This window comes from Saccopteryx leptura, chromosome 6 (genome assembly GCF_036850995.1).
Source record: "Saccopteryx leptura isolate mSacLep1 chromosome 6, mSacLep1_pri_phased_curated, whole genome shotgun sequence".
NCBI lineage: Eukaryota > Metazoa > Chordata > Mammalia > Chiroptera > Emballonuridae > Saccopteryx > Saccopteryx leptura.
The window spans coordinates 67418026-67433185 of record NC_089508.1 but is presented as its reverse complement, the minus strand read 5'-3'; the positions used below and the strand labels follow the sequence as shown (position 1 = coordinate 67433185).

At 39.8% G+C, this 15160-nt stretch overlaps 1 protein-coding gene across 4 annotated transcripts in view; it reads right to left on the bottom strand.

The window, feature by feature from the left end:
* The window catches only part of MYO5A (myosin VA), a 260030-nt gene that overhangs the window by 80225 nt on the left and 164645 nt on the right, over positions 1 to 15160 (bottom strand). For all 4 annotated transcript variants that reach the window (XM_066387962.1, XM_066387963.1, XM_066387964.1 and 1 more), the window contains exons 19-23: positions 13301 to 13512; positions 11536 to 11692; positions 7274 to 7513; positions 6057 to 6305; positions 2475 to 2568 (exon numbers count right to left, since the gene is read on the bottom strand). In XM_066387962.1, the coding sequence (XP_066244059.1) occupies positions 2475 to 2568; positions 6057 to 6305; positions 7274 to 7513; positions 11536 to 11692; positions 13301 to 13512 (952 nt within the window). The remainder of the gene's footprint in view (positions 1 to 2474; positions 2569 to 6056; positions 6306 to 7273; positions 7514 to 11535; positions 11693 to 13300; positions 13513 to 15160) is intronic.

Genomic DNA, 15160 nt, shown 5'->3' with positions numbered 1-15160 from the left:
ACTCATTGGTTATAGCATATCCTTGATAAACTTCCACTAGTCATTGTCTAGTAACACAAGTATACATTTTTATTCCATAGTATTCTGTTTCAGGCTATTCATAAATTCTTTTGTCCAAATTAGTGTACTCTGTCAAAAAGTCAGATACTCCTCACATCTCTGAGGGAATGGTGGCTTCTCCTAACTATTTTACTCTACTGAGTTTCTCTGCTCATCTCAGTCTCCGGGTTCTATTTAACAATTGTCCAGCACTCTGAACTCCCTACTGTCCTATCACTTCCTCATTTCTTGTGACAGAGAGAGAGACAGAGAGAGGGACAGATAGGGACAGAAAGACAGGAAGGGAGAGAGATAAGAAGCATAAATCTTTCGTTGCCACTCCTTACTTGTTCATTGATTTTTTTCTCATATATGTATTGATGGGGGGAGGGCTACAGCAGAGCAAGTGACCCCTTGTTCAAGCCAGTGACCTTGGGCTTCAAGCCAGCGACCATGGGATCATGTCTATGATCCCACGCTCAAGCTAGTGACCCTGTGCTCAAGCTGGTTAGCCCACACTCAAACCAGATGAGCCCGCACTCAAACCAGTGACCTCAGGGTTTCGAACCTGGGTCCTCTGCATCCCAGTCCAATGCTCTATCCACTGTGCCACCACCTGCTCAGAGTACTTCTCCATTTCTAACCAATAAGCTCCCATGCCTGGTCGTCTGTGTTACTTTTCCTGTGTGCTGCTGGAGGAACCATGACCTTTCTGTTTGCCCATTCCACTCTAACCTCTGTTGCCAGTGGCTTGCATTTGACTAGAACAGCACCTGGAGACTGAAGATTAGACCTGACTGCAGATAACACAAAATAAAAAAGCCTCAAATTTCAGCTGTATGTTTTAACTTAAAGAGCCAAAAAATCATATTTATAAATATTAAGCTTCCTACCACACTGGCCAATTATACCTTCATATTTTGTTGCTAAATCTTAATCTTCCTTGCCTGCTTCTATCGCTCACCATTTTTCTCTCTGTCAGCGCCATGAGGGCAAGGGCTGCAAGTGTCTTGTCACACTGCTTCCTTGGTACCCATCACAGTGTTTCCCTATCATAATGCTCTGATAATTTGTAAACAGATAAAGGGAAGAATTTCTTCTGTCTATAACATTCTATAAATTGCCTTTTATTTCCACCAGTCTGCAAAAGCTGCTGCTCAGACCTACCAGCAAAATTTCCCTAGGCAAATCCATCATCATGTCTTTGTTCTTATCATTCAGTTTCAAATAACATTTTATATTCTCCTAGGAGTATTCTCGTCATTCTGGATTCTTCCATCACATTCTGCATTCTAGAAGCCTTATTTCCATGTCTTCAGTGACTGTTTTATTTTCTCCTCTTAATTTTTTTTCTGGTCTTTTTCTTTCCTTTTCACCTTACCCTTTACCTATGGTCATCCCATAAGGCTTAATTCCAGTCTTTCTTCTCTTTCCTTTACATTATTCCCTTTCATTGGGAAGAAAGGGATAGTAAGGGGGAAAGTACACAGGGTTCTCTTATCATCACAGCTTTAATGAGTACCGTAAGGCTCATTTCTCTCTAATCTTTAATTTGTATGTTTTCCCAACATCTCTATCTGAAGGCCTTAGCTGACAACCAACATTTAAAACTCTAACAAGTGATCTCACTAATTTTCTTCATAACAGGTACTTTTATCCCTCAACTTCCTCATTACTAATAATAAGCCATTATTGTTTTGATATCTCATAACAAAATTTTAGAATTTTTTTATTCCTTTTTTGAATACCACATCAAAAATAACATTGTTGATTCTTTTCATATTATATATCCTCATTGCACTACATCTCATCCTTTCCATTTCCATCACCAATTACTGTAGTCTAGATCTGCATCTGCCTAACCACATTTATGTATATATATGGATTTCCTGTAAATTATCATCATTCTAATCTTTTTCACAAGAGCATGTAGAATAAATACCTAAATCTACTTAGTTCTCTATTTAAAAAAACAATGGGCTTTTTTGTTTGTTTGGTGGCAAAGAATGGTTGATCTTGGAAGAAAAATGTCCTTTGGTTTAGCAAAAAGTAAATGAATAAAAATCCTACACATAGACACAAATACACGTACACATTTTAGCTCATGAATTCTTTCAAAATCAACAGGAATCATTTAAGCCAAAACTGATAAATCATAGATGAAGAACAATAAATTTTTTCATATGATATTGACTAAATGTAAATTCACATTTGTACATAGAGAGATCCGATTTATAATTTCACCAACTACTTCAACTACTTCATCAACTACTTCAACTGAAATAACTAGAGCACTTGCCTCTGAAAACTTTATATATTTACTGATGACAGCCTCAGTTTTTAAAAATATTTAAGCTATAAACAGTGTTTTAGCTTTTATAAAACTTGGGTCTGAGGTTGGTTGGCATGCATGTCTGAGCCCACATAAGTCTTACCTGTCATCTCCTTAGCCTGTTCCACGATAAGATGATTGAGGGCCTCTTTTTCCTGCTTCAGCAAAGTATTTTCTTCCTTCAGAACTGATACCAGCTGTAAAATGAAACAATAAACTGAAGTGGCTGCACAGAGAGAGTAAGGCAGATGCTAAGTATAAAGACCATACAGCTGTCACTCCTTGCTTCTACATCTCTGTGCCTCATTTCTTTGTCTAGTTATGTCTAATCATCTTTCAAATTTGGCTCAAGCATTACCCATTCCAGAAAGCCTTTCTGGAAACTCCCTCCAAATAGATGTCTCTTTTCTGGGCTACTAGAGGACCCTGTATATACCTCTCTACAGCCCTTATAAATGATTTTCTTTTACTTCCCCAGTAGACTAGAAATACATGGAGGACAACGATGATCTCTGCTATTGCTTTACTCTATCCCTTGAGCATTAGGCAATTGCCTGGCACCTTGTATACATTTGCTCTTACAGCAATGATAATGCCTTCTCACCTCAATAGCCTAGCACAAAGTTATATGTACCTATGATTCAAGTAGACATTGAGGAGGTAAAGATATAAAGAGCATTTTGGTTTTGGAAATTCACAGAAGATTTTCTGAAGCACCCTGCTGTCTGTCTTGTAAAAGAGAATTTTCCAGTCATCTTTCTAGAGTTTTAAAAAGTTGTAAATGAGTCCTTTTATTCCATGTTTATGTTTTGACCTTACAACAGTGAATGTATTTAATGTCACTGACTTGTACACTTAAAAATGGTAAATATAGGCCCTGGCGGTTGGCTCAGTGGTAGAGCGTCGGCCTGGCGTGCGGGGGACCCGGGTTCGATTCCCGGCCAGGGCACACAGGAGAAGCGCCCATTTGCTTCTCCACCCCCCCCCTCCTTCCTCTCTGTCTCTCTCTTCCCCTCCCGCAGCCAAGGCTCCATTGGAGCAAAGATGGCCCGGGCGCTGGGGATGGCTCCTTGGCCTCTGCCCCAGGCGCTAGAGAGGCCCTGGTCGGCAGAGCGACGCCCCCTGGTGGGCAGAGCTTCACCCCTGGTGGGCGTGCCGGGTGGATCCCGGTCGGGCGCATGTGGGAGTCTGTCTGACTGTCTCTCCCCGTTTCCAGCTTCAGGAAAAAAAAAAAAAAAAAGGTAAATATAGGAAATTTTATGTTATGTATATTTTAATTGCAATTAAAGAAAGGCATTGATTGAACTTTTTAGTTGGATAAGGATTTCCAGGAAGCAAAGTCAAAATGAAAGATAACTTTGCAATGTTCATCATTTACTCAGTCTCTGCAATAAAATGTGTACTTTTGATGAGTGAAATCTGAATTTCTTCCCTAAGCATAAGTTCAAGGAACTCTAAAAGTGATAGCTAATAATAAAGAGAAGTGTCAGGAGTTTAGAGCTAGAGAAAGAGGGCTCTGTGGGGCTGAAGACCGGGACGTTAGATAACAACACTGTGCCACAGGAGAGTCGTCCAGAAGGTGTTCTTTTTGATGGTCCAGTCTCTTCCCTCCACACGGACACAGTTTTAATGTCTTCCCTCACTGGAAAGGCCTGAGTATTCTGTGTGCTCTGAGAGAAGCTGTTCTTTGTCAGGAGTGTGCTTTTTCAAAACATACGTGCTTAGCCCACACTCTCAGAGCCTGAGCAGATATCTTTAAAAAAAGCTCTCAGCAGACTCTGATACACACCCTGGTTGATTATCACAGTTCTAGTGTACTTTCCGGGCTCCTTGATCAGGCTGGTTGGAAATGTAGCTTTCCTGATCACAGAGCTGACTGTTATAGTGATATTTTCTCATTCTCTCCCATTACTGCACTCCATCCAAAAGAATGAGTGATAGTGCCTATAGCTATCCTGTGAAAAGCAGAAGGGGGGTGGGTGAGGAGAGGGACAAGAAGGGATTGGGGGGATAAATGGTGATGGAAGGAGACTTGACTTAGGGTTACAGATGAAGCATTATAGAATTGTACTCCTGAAACCTATATAATTTTATTAACCAATGTCACAATAAATTCAATAAAAAAAGAAAAGCAAAAGATAATTTAAAAAAAGGAGATCTGAATCTGCCCATGTGTACTATTCTATCAGACTAGAAAGATGAACTTGACGTTGAAGAGAAAAAGAGAATTTTCTTACCAAGCTTAAATACTCTAGATTCAGAGGAATCTGGAAAGCTTTTGTGGACTCAGGAAATTACAAAAAGAAAAAGAAGAGACAGAAAGATCTTAAACCTCAAGTATTTCTTTGAATGCATATTTGAATTCTGATACAGCATGTCAAAATGATATGTATTAATGGCACTGTTGTTTCCATAATACAGAGCCCAGATCTGCTGGAGCTATAGAAGGAATTATTTTATTAGGATGCTGAATACCATGAAAGGACTGCATTTTATTGGCTACACTACCCAACCTGAACTGCATCTAAGCTCTCCCTGAGTTTCTCACTCTGTATGCTGTGGTTAATGTTCAGTAGTTAGCACAGAAACAGCATATTGGGATTCTTGCACATAGCTACAACCAACACAGTCAACTCTGTTCTCATTTAAAGAGAGTCACACCAGTGATTCTTTGAAAATTACTTTTTTTTTCCAGTAAGCCTTATGTTGAGGTACTATTATTTTTTAAACAATGTATCTCATTACTGTTTGAGGACCTGAATGTTTTTGTATTCAGTAAAGTTTTGATATAAGTTAACACAAATTTGTAATGTGGAAACTGATTTATCTGTAAGGACTTTCCCCCCTCTTTTGTTTTTTTTTGGTTCTATCTGCATAGCAATTCTTGGCTACAATCAATGTGCAGATGTTTGGGTTTCTCCCTTGCAATTCTTTTTTTTTTTTGTGAGAGACAGAAAGAGGGGCAGATAGGGACAGACAGAGAGGAAGGAGAGAGATTAGAAGCATCAATTCTTCGTTGCGGCTCCTTAGTCTCCTTAGTTGTTCACTGATTGATTTCTCATATGCGCCTTGACCAGGGGCTGCAGCAGAGCCAGTAACCTTTGGGCTCAAGCCAGAGACCATGGGGTCGTGTCTATGATCTCGCGCTCAGCCAGCAACACCATGCTCAGCTGGTGAACCTGTGCTCAGGCTGGATGAACGCAGCCGCACTGAAGCTGGAGACCTCCAGGTTTCGGACGTCCATCCAACGCTCTATCCACTGCGCCACCACCTGGTCAGGCTCCCTTGCAATTCTTAACACAGTCTTAATTCAGATTTTCATTAAGCTCCCCAGTATCAGCTATTGAGAGTTCACTGTTTTGATTTGCTTCTTAATCATGTTAACCCAAGAAAAAAGAGTCTACACTCCATCCAGACCTATACATTTAAAGAAAGAGTATATAGTAAGAATATGGCCATTAATTCTCTTCTTATAATACTGTTTTCCCTCTGCTCTCACTAGAGTCAAAAGGTTCTACTAAAAGACCTACAGCTACTGACTCATCATGTGGGAGAAATGCCTGGGAAACACAAATAATAAAATTTGTATTTCATCTTTGACTAAACCCTACATTGAGCCACAGGGCCATGTCAAGATGACAGCATATTTCCTTTGTGGAAAGGATTGAACTTAGCTCCTTCTCACCTGCTCAGTTTCTTGTTTGTATCTATCTGCACGTTCTTCAATGGATTTTTTCTCTGACTGAGTTTGTTCCAGGACTTTCCGGAGCTTGGCAATTTCTTCCTGTAGACTGAGGACCCGTCCAGTGGCAGTCTTAGCTTCTTCCTCACTTAGTTGAAGACGTTCTAAGTCACTTCGTAGTTTTTCGGTCTCAGAATTGTATATTCCCTCCAGACTGGTCAACTTCTCCATGAGGCATTTGTAGTCTTTGTTCTTTAAACACATACAAACAATAAGTAAATATATGTACCATCAAATGTTTTTAGTAAGGAAACTAGACTTTTCATCATATTCCTGCTGTATCATCATAACATTGTTATAGTATCTAACCACAATATTTATAGTTACACAACCAATACTTTCTTAGTGATACAAAGATAGAAGAGAACAGATACCATTATTTCTGTTTTACATGATGAGCAATAGGCAACATAGATGTGATTTTTCTCATAGCTGCAAGGCCAGTTACTAGAGTAAATTCTTAATTTCCTAATTCTTAATCCAGAAATAAGAAAATCTATAATTGTTTTTTAAAACAAATTACTGTGCTACTAAATATCATGTGCTAGCCAAGTAATGCATAAGAATGATAAAATGGCCTCAAAATCACAAATTCCTAACAAATCTCCGTTTACTACCTCAAAACTCCTTGCCACACTAAGAAAATCTTTCTGATGAATGCTATTTCCTTGTGGGGTTTTTGCCCTCCATAGTATTTAGGTATTACTAATTACCTTTATATCATTTGCATGTGCTAAAATATTACTTAGTAACTCTCTTTAAGAAATGAAACATTTATCTCTGCAAATAGGCTGTAGATTCCTCAGAAGCATAGAGATTTTTCTGATTCTTTTGCCACCTTGATGCTAAACAACTCATCTGCAAAAGGAACACTATACTACATGCAAATGAATGGAAATGATGAAAGAGCTTTGTGAAGTATCAAGTACACGTTGGCTCTTGGTCATAATGTTTGGTGTGCTAGGAAATCTGGCTGTGTTCTCAAAAATAATTTTCTGCCCTAGTCCTATGGGCTTGTCACTATTTCCACACTCATTACCATCATTATTTTACTTTTCTGCTAATACTGAAAGGTATACTTGAGGGGAGAAAATGCTGACCACAATCCCAGTGGATTTCTTTAGGCATGCTCACTAGCAGTGGGACTGTTTAAAACAAACCTGCTCATCGACTTTGCGCTGCAGCTGCATGATCTTGTTCTCCATGCCGATATGGAGTTTCTTATAGCGCTCCACGGAGCGGGCCTCAATCTTGAGCTTCTTCAGCTCGCGCTTGGCCATCATCCGCCGGAAGCAGCACTGAAGGTAGATGATAGCATGCATGCTCCTCTTGTAGTAGGTGCGAGCCAGCCAGCCCCGGACCCACTTCTGAATGATGACTGCTTTGTGCTCACGGAATATCTGCAGAGAAAGGTATGCACAAGTAACGTCAAACCCTAGACTAGACTCACGGTTCAACTCTATCAATCTATGGCTGTCAGGCAGAAAAGCCAACTGTAACCTAAAGGGAAAGAGACAAAAGTTGAAGTAACAATGTATCATATGAATTGTACATGAAAGCACAAAAGAGTTTTAAAAGGTGATTTAAACAGTAGACTTTAAAGAAAGGGTGATTTGAAAAACAGAGTATATACATAGAAGTTGTCTACATAAAAGGCACCAGATTACTAAAAGGAAATAATTTTAAAAAGAAAGAAAAAACCCATTTGGTATCTTATTGGTGTGTGATATGTCAGCAATAAGCAATCCTCTATAAAACGAACAGCACTTGGCACCCTGTGAATCATGTGCTATTAAAATAAAAGACTCAGCTACCACCCTCACTACTGACACCACCTCACTGTGCATTGTGTCCATGCTTCAGGACACAGGGTATGGCCAGTAAGCCAGCTGGACAGGCCAGCACTCGGAGTACTGCACATTTTATTACTGATTTATTGATTTTTTTCACCATAACACAAAAAATGACACTGTTGGTTGCCCTATTTAAGGAATACCATTCTGGTGAGGATTTCCCTTTGTTGTTTCAAATATAACAGAAATCTACTTATGGGATTCAAAGGTAGCAGGGCTAAAGCTTTAAAAGGAAAGCTCAAGGGAAGTAAACAAATATTAATTTTGATTTTGTTTTTACTTTCTAAAAAAAAAATAGATACTCCCCTAAACTTATAAACAACCTATAACAAAACAGTTTCCTTATAAATGAATTTCTTATCACTAAGACCATCAAGCAGAGATTGTATAAACAATTTCTAGGAATGATAGAGACAAAATGAAGAAATTCTTGAAATTATCAAAACCCTTCAATGTCCTTCTAAGTCTATGATTTCATAAAAACAACTCTTATACAATATAAATGATATTTAAATGTATGCACTTACATACTTATTAGCGATTATTACAAATGGACACAATGTAGCTCTCTCTTTTTGGAGTTTAAAGTGAAAGAGAGCTTATTAGTGAGTCAGTGGGAGGGAGAAGGCAGTGCAGCCCACACTGTATCTCTTATAAAACTCTTAAAATGTAAAAATCTCTGAAACCATCTAGTCAAATGGATAGCAGTTTAATAAAATCATTAAAAGAATAGTTATTATTTTAAGTTATGTACCTGAAAAAAAAAACAATGAAATAAAAAGTGCCATTCTAGGGGATATGTTAAGAAATAAGTAGCCTGACCAGGCAGTGGCACAGTGGATAGAGCGTTGGACTGGGATGCAGAGGATCCAGGTTTGAAACCCTGAGGTTGTTGGCTTGAGCATGGGGTCCCTGGCTTGAGCATGGGATCATAGACATGACGCAAGGTCGCTGGCTTGAGCCCAAATGTCACTGGCTTGAAGCCCAAGGTCGTTGGCTTGAGCCCAAAAGGTTGCTGGCTTGAGCAAGGGGTCACTCACTCTGTTGTAGCCCCACTCAAGACACATATGAGAAAGCAATCAACAAACAACTAAGGTGCCACAATGAAGAACTGATGCTTCTCATCTCTCTCCACTCCTGTGTGTCTGTCCCTATCTTTCCCTTTCTCTGTCTCTCTTGGGGGAAAAAATATAAAAAAATAAAATGGAAGTGTAACCAGTTTGGTGTATCTAAAAGGTCAAGTTTAATAAGGCTTTTCCTTCCCCTAAAACTAATGCTTATAGAGAAAGAACACTAGACTATAAAGCTGGCCTGGGCCGAAAGAAAGACCTGGAGTAGCTATCTTCACATTTTCTTCAAAATACACCTATTAAATATGTTCATTCAAGCCTCATTAGTTTTTTCATTTTTCTTGGTTGTCTAAAATTACTTCAAAATAAGAAAGTAAAACACATACATGAATAGGGCCCCGGTCACCCTCACATGCTGCCTGTGATTAGAGACATGCCTCTCAAATCACTCTAGTGATGCTCTTTCTAACAATGGTACCCACAGAGCTCTAAGACCCAGACTGTACTACTGGCTTGTTAGGAATATATCAGAAAGGAAAGACTCAAACCCTTGCCAAAATGAAAGAGAAAAATCTTTCAACTGATCATATATTGTTAGAGGCGATGATTAAGATTATTGCCAGATATGGAGATTATTCATCAAAAACTTCTGGAGCATCGTAATCCAGTTAATATAAGTCCAACCACATTAATGTTATTGACTTCCTTTTCATCTCAGTAAATCAGTCCATGGTTATTTTATTCTTAGAACAATCTTCTACCCATATGTCATATATTCTACCTATTCAAAGATCCCCATAGGGAATGGGGTTTTTTTTTTTGTTTGTTTGTTTTTCAGAGACAGAGAGAGAGTCAGAGAGAGGGATAGATAGGGATAGACAGACAGGAACGGAGAGATGAGAAGCATCAATCATTAGTTTTTTGTTGCGCATTGCAACACCTTAGTTGTTCATTGATTGCTTTCTCATATGTGCCTTGACCGTGGGCCTTCAGCAGACCAAGTAACCTCTTGCTCAATCTGGTGAGCTTTTTTTTTTTTTTTTTTGATCAAACCAGATGAGCCTGCGCTCAAGCTGGTGACCTCCAGGTCTCGAACCTGGGTCTTCCGCATCCCAGTCTGACGCTCTATCCACTGCGCCACCACCTGGTCAGGCTCCCATAGGGAATGAAAAATAAAAGTCCCCAAAGATATCAGATCCTAACCTCTGGAATCTGTAAATGTCACTTTATTTGGAAAAATGTCTTTGCAGATGTTATTAAGTTAAAAATCTTGAGCCTGACCAGGTGTGGTGCAGTGGATAGAGCGTCAGACTGGGAAGCCGAGGACCCAGGTTCAAGGCCTGAGGTCACCAGCTTGAGCGCGGGCTCATCTGGCTTAAGCAAAAAGCTCACCAGCTTGGACCCAACGTCACTGGCTCGAGCAAGAGGTTACTTGGTCTGCTGAAGGCCCCCCGGTCAAGGCACATATGAGAAAGCAATCAATGAACAACTAAGGTGTCACAAAGAAAAACTGATGATTGATGCTTCTCATCTCTCTCCGTTCCTCTCTGTCTGTCCCTGTCTATCCCTCCCTCTGACTCTCTCTCTGTCCCTGAAAAAACAAAACAAAACAAACAAAATCTTGAGATGAGGGGTTATACTGGATTATCTTGAAAGTTAGACACACTGAGGACATGATGACGTTAAGATGAGGAAGGCAGAGCTTGGAGTGATGTGGCCACAAACACAAGAAACACTGGAAGCTGCCAGAAGCTGGAAGAGGCAAGGAATGGACTCTCCCCTACAGCTTCTGGAGGGAGAGCAGCCCTGCTGACAGCTTGATTTTGGGCTCAGTGATTCTAATTGTGGATTTCTGACTTCCAGAACTGTGAGAGAATAAATTTTTCTTTTCTTTTTTAACAGAGACAGAGTCAGAGAGAGGGATAGACAGGGATAGACAGACAGGAACGGAGAGATGAGAAGCATCAATCATCAGTTTTTTGTTGTGACACCTTAGTTGTTCATTGATTGCTTTCTCATATGTGCCTTGACCGAGGAGCTACAGCAGACCAAGTAAATCCTTGCTCAGGACCTTGGGCTCAAGCTGGTGAGCTTTTGCTCAAGCCAGATGAGCCTGCGTTCAAGCTGGCAATCTCCAGGTCTCGAACTTGGGTCTTCTGCATCCCAGTCCGATGCTCTATCCACTGCGCCACTGCCTGGTCAGGCAAATTTCTATTGTTTTATGCCACCAAGTTGTTGGTAATTTATTACAGCAACCACAGGAAGTTAATATGCTAACTTTTAAAAAAATTACATAGACAAAGGGGGGGAAAGAAGGTAAATTTCCTTTTTCTATTGTCTTGTCAATAAATATATGAACTTATTTAATATTTTAAAATATATTTCAATTGTTGATTGTTTTCCATATGCTACCTGTGTCCATAGTTGTAACTTTGTACAGATATGGAATTTGATGAATATTAATGAAATGAATAAATAAAGTTGAAAATAATGACTCACCTTGCGATACCTATTTCTGGCCAAATAGCCTCGCAAATAAGACTGAAGAACAATAGTGGCAGCTCGTTTAATTTTGTACTTCTTGTGTGCTACATACATGCGCCAGTACTTCTGAATGATGGTCGCTGCCTTGGTTCTACGCAGGAACTTAGCATAGCTAGCCAAAGGAAGAAATGGTATATTTGTCAGTAATCAGAAAAGCCTGGGAACATATGTGGTAGAGACTTAAAGCACCAGTATCTTTGGCATAAGTCAGGGGTCCCCAAACTTTTTACACAGGGGGCCAGTTCACTGTCCCTCAGACCATTGGAGGGCCGGACTATAAAAAAAACTATGAACAAATCCCTATGCACACTGCACATATCTTATTTTAAAGTAAAAAAACAAAACGGGAACAAATATAACATTTAAAATAAAGAACAAGTAAATTTAAATCAACAAACTGACCAATATTTCAATGGGAACTATGCTCCTCTCACTGACCACCAATGAAAGAAGTGCCCTTTCCGGAAGTGCGGTGGGGGCCGGATAAATGGCCTCAGGGGGCCACATGTGGCCCGCGGGCCGTAGTTTGGGGACCCCTGGCATAAGTAGTACCTCCATTGTATTATTCTAATAAGATACAATATTGTAGGAATATTCTATAAAAATATGCAGAGTTAGGATTACAATCAGAACAGCAAGGCACCCTAGGGTGAAAGCCCTGAGCGGATAAGAGTCCAGTACAGGACACACTGTACTGGAAACAGTGTGTGCTGTACAGCACACACAGCAGGATAAGATTCAGACACACACAAATGTTTAGGCTTTCAGAACAGAGATTAGAAGTCAGCATGTTCTTTGTCCTTTACTTCACCCCCTGAAAACTTGTCTGTTTCCTTGAGTTATTTATAAAGTACTTGCTAATAAATATCTGAGTAAGGCTGGGGACAGGGCTTCAGTCCTTTGGTCTGCTGACTGGGGCTGTCCCTACCCTCAGCCCCTCGGAGTATGTCATCTGGTCTCTGGGTAGTTCATTGTCACCATGACACAATATTACATCAATATCTATATTTCTTATATTTGTATAGCAATTAATAGTTCACCCAAATATTTTTGCACTCATTATCTTATTTGAGCCTTCCTCACCCTACAGTTTAGGATGTCCCATATTATCTGATTTTAAAATAAAAAAGTGAAGCTCACAGAGGTTCATTCTTTCTGGGACAATGTTCATGACCCCAGGCTATATCCTCCTTGCACAGCAGACTGACTATACTAGTAATCCCACACTTACTTACCACCAGCTTTCTTAGATCTATCCATTTAAATGCACAATATTTTTCAAGCTCTTTTGGGGCATAAATCCTTTATCAATAGTTCATTTCTATTGATATTTCCAAATTAAAATTATCCTAATATGTAATCACACTGCTGTATAATTCTAGAAAGACCTTCACAGTCATTTGCTCCTGAAAACTCCTCAATGGAGTCATTATTAACTAGCTTATATTCATAACTGTTTTAGTTTACAGATAATTTCTTCAAGTCCATATAAAAGTATAAAAAATAAAAGTATAATCAATTACCATCAAGGGTGAGTAAAATTTTATTCTAGTTCACTGTCTTATGAGTTAATTTGCTCCTGCTTGAATCTAAGAAGAGATGAGGTATTGCCTTCCTAGGTAGGCTAACCACTCAAAATTGTCCTGGTTGAGACAATGAATCAGCTGAGCTCTGTAATCTTAGGAGCCGCGAGGCAGACGAACAGGTGCCCGGGACCTACCATCGAGCCTGGTAGCCGCGCACGTATCTCTGCACGGCGATGGCCGCTTTCCGCATGCGCAGGTACTTCTTCCGCAGCAGCCACCCTCGGATTGTCTTCTGGATCCGGATGCAGGCAGCCCTCAGCTTGTCTGCCCTCAGTTTTTCTAGATAGGCCACTTGACCAGCACGGAAAAAGATCTTTGTCTTACCAAACTGGTATTTGTCCTTGTCCTAGTTTTGGAAGAAATTGTATACTCAGAAGTAGAAATAATGACCACATAAATAAAATTTGAAAAGAGAAAAAAATACAGCTAAAAGCAGAATCAGTAAAGGCACGAATCTATTAGCTAAAACTTGGGCTACATCAGGATTAACTAATGGAGCCAGATTTTTAATCCTATGCAAGTTGAGCAATAGAAGGGCTTTTAAGAAAAACTGTAGTTTAAGTTATTTCCAGAATTATTCTACCTGAAATTATTATCTGAGGCCAAAAACTTGGTTGTAAATTATAGGCAGCTATTATTTGCTTGTTTGTATTTTAAATATCTCAAGGAAATGGAGATGCTGACACTCCCTTTGACTGACCCAGGCTGTTAAGGATTACATCGGGCTGTATGTTCCATGAAAAAGCTGAAGGGACAAAAACACCAGTATAAAGAATAAGGCTGGAAGTAATGCACACAAAATAAAAATTAAAAAACAAAAAACTATGCCTTCATATTAAAAGAGTTAAGTTTCTTGTTATATCTTTGCTCTATCAGCAGTATCTGAAAATAAAACCCTGTATGTTTAAATTACTTATATAAATTTCAAAACTCATTTCACAAAAATATAACCATTTATACTGTTCATTTACATTTGATTATAAGCAGACTTGAGCAGTAAATAGATATGCATGCAATTTTTGATCTATTACATTCCGATACACCTTATCTAGAAGGATGTAGGTTATTATCTATTCTCATATAAAAAGAGTAAAATTTATTTATAATAATCACGACTGTGATTTGAAATTGTGAGAAAACAGAAAACTACTTTTTACTGTAAGCAGATATTTCCTATCTGGTACATGAAACCAGAAAATCAGAATTCTCCACAAATATCTAAATACCTAAAATTATTTCAACTTTAATCAATAGAATGTACTTAGGAAGCCTAGCTAGAGAAACAGAAAGAGCTAGAAAATGGTTCCCTCTCCTTCTCTCTGTCCCAGCCCAGCCTCCCCAGCTCCACCCCACACCAGCCCTGCACTCACTCCTCTATTTGTACCTCTGTCCCGCAAAGCCCTGAAGCAGGCCTGGCAGGGTCTGGGGGAGGAGGCTGGGTGTAGGACTGTCCCTACTTTCTGCTCTACATTCCCATCCGAACTCAGGTTAGAAAAGAGTTGGGCCGAATTAAAAAAGTATTCAAGGTCCTGGCTGGTTGGCTCAGTGGTAGAGCGTCGGCCTGGGGTGCAGGAGTCCCGGGTTCGATTTCCGGCCAGGGCACACAGGAGAAGCCCCCATCTGCTTCTCCACCCCTCCCCCATTCCTTCCTCTCTGTCTCTCTCTTCCCCTCCCACAGTCAAAGCTCCATTGGAGCAAAGTTTGCCCGGGCACTGAGGATGGCTCTGTGGCCTCTGCCTCAGGCGCTAGAATGGCTCTGATTGCGGCAGAGCGACACCCCAGATGGGCAGAGCATCGCCCCCTGGTGGGTGTGCTCAGTGGATCCCGGACGGGCACATGCGGGAGTCTGTCTGACTGCATCCCCGTTTCCAACTTCAGAAAAATACAAAACAAACAAACAAACAAAAAGAGTATTCAATTTTTTTCTACATTATTAAGAAGATGGTCTTAGCTTTTTTGAAGAAAAAAATGTTATTATTAAAAGAGATATTACA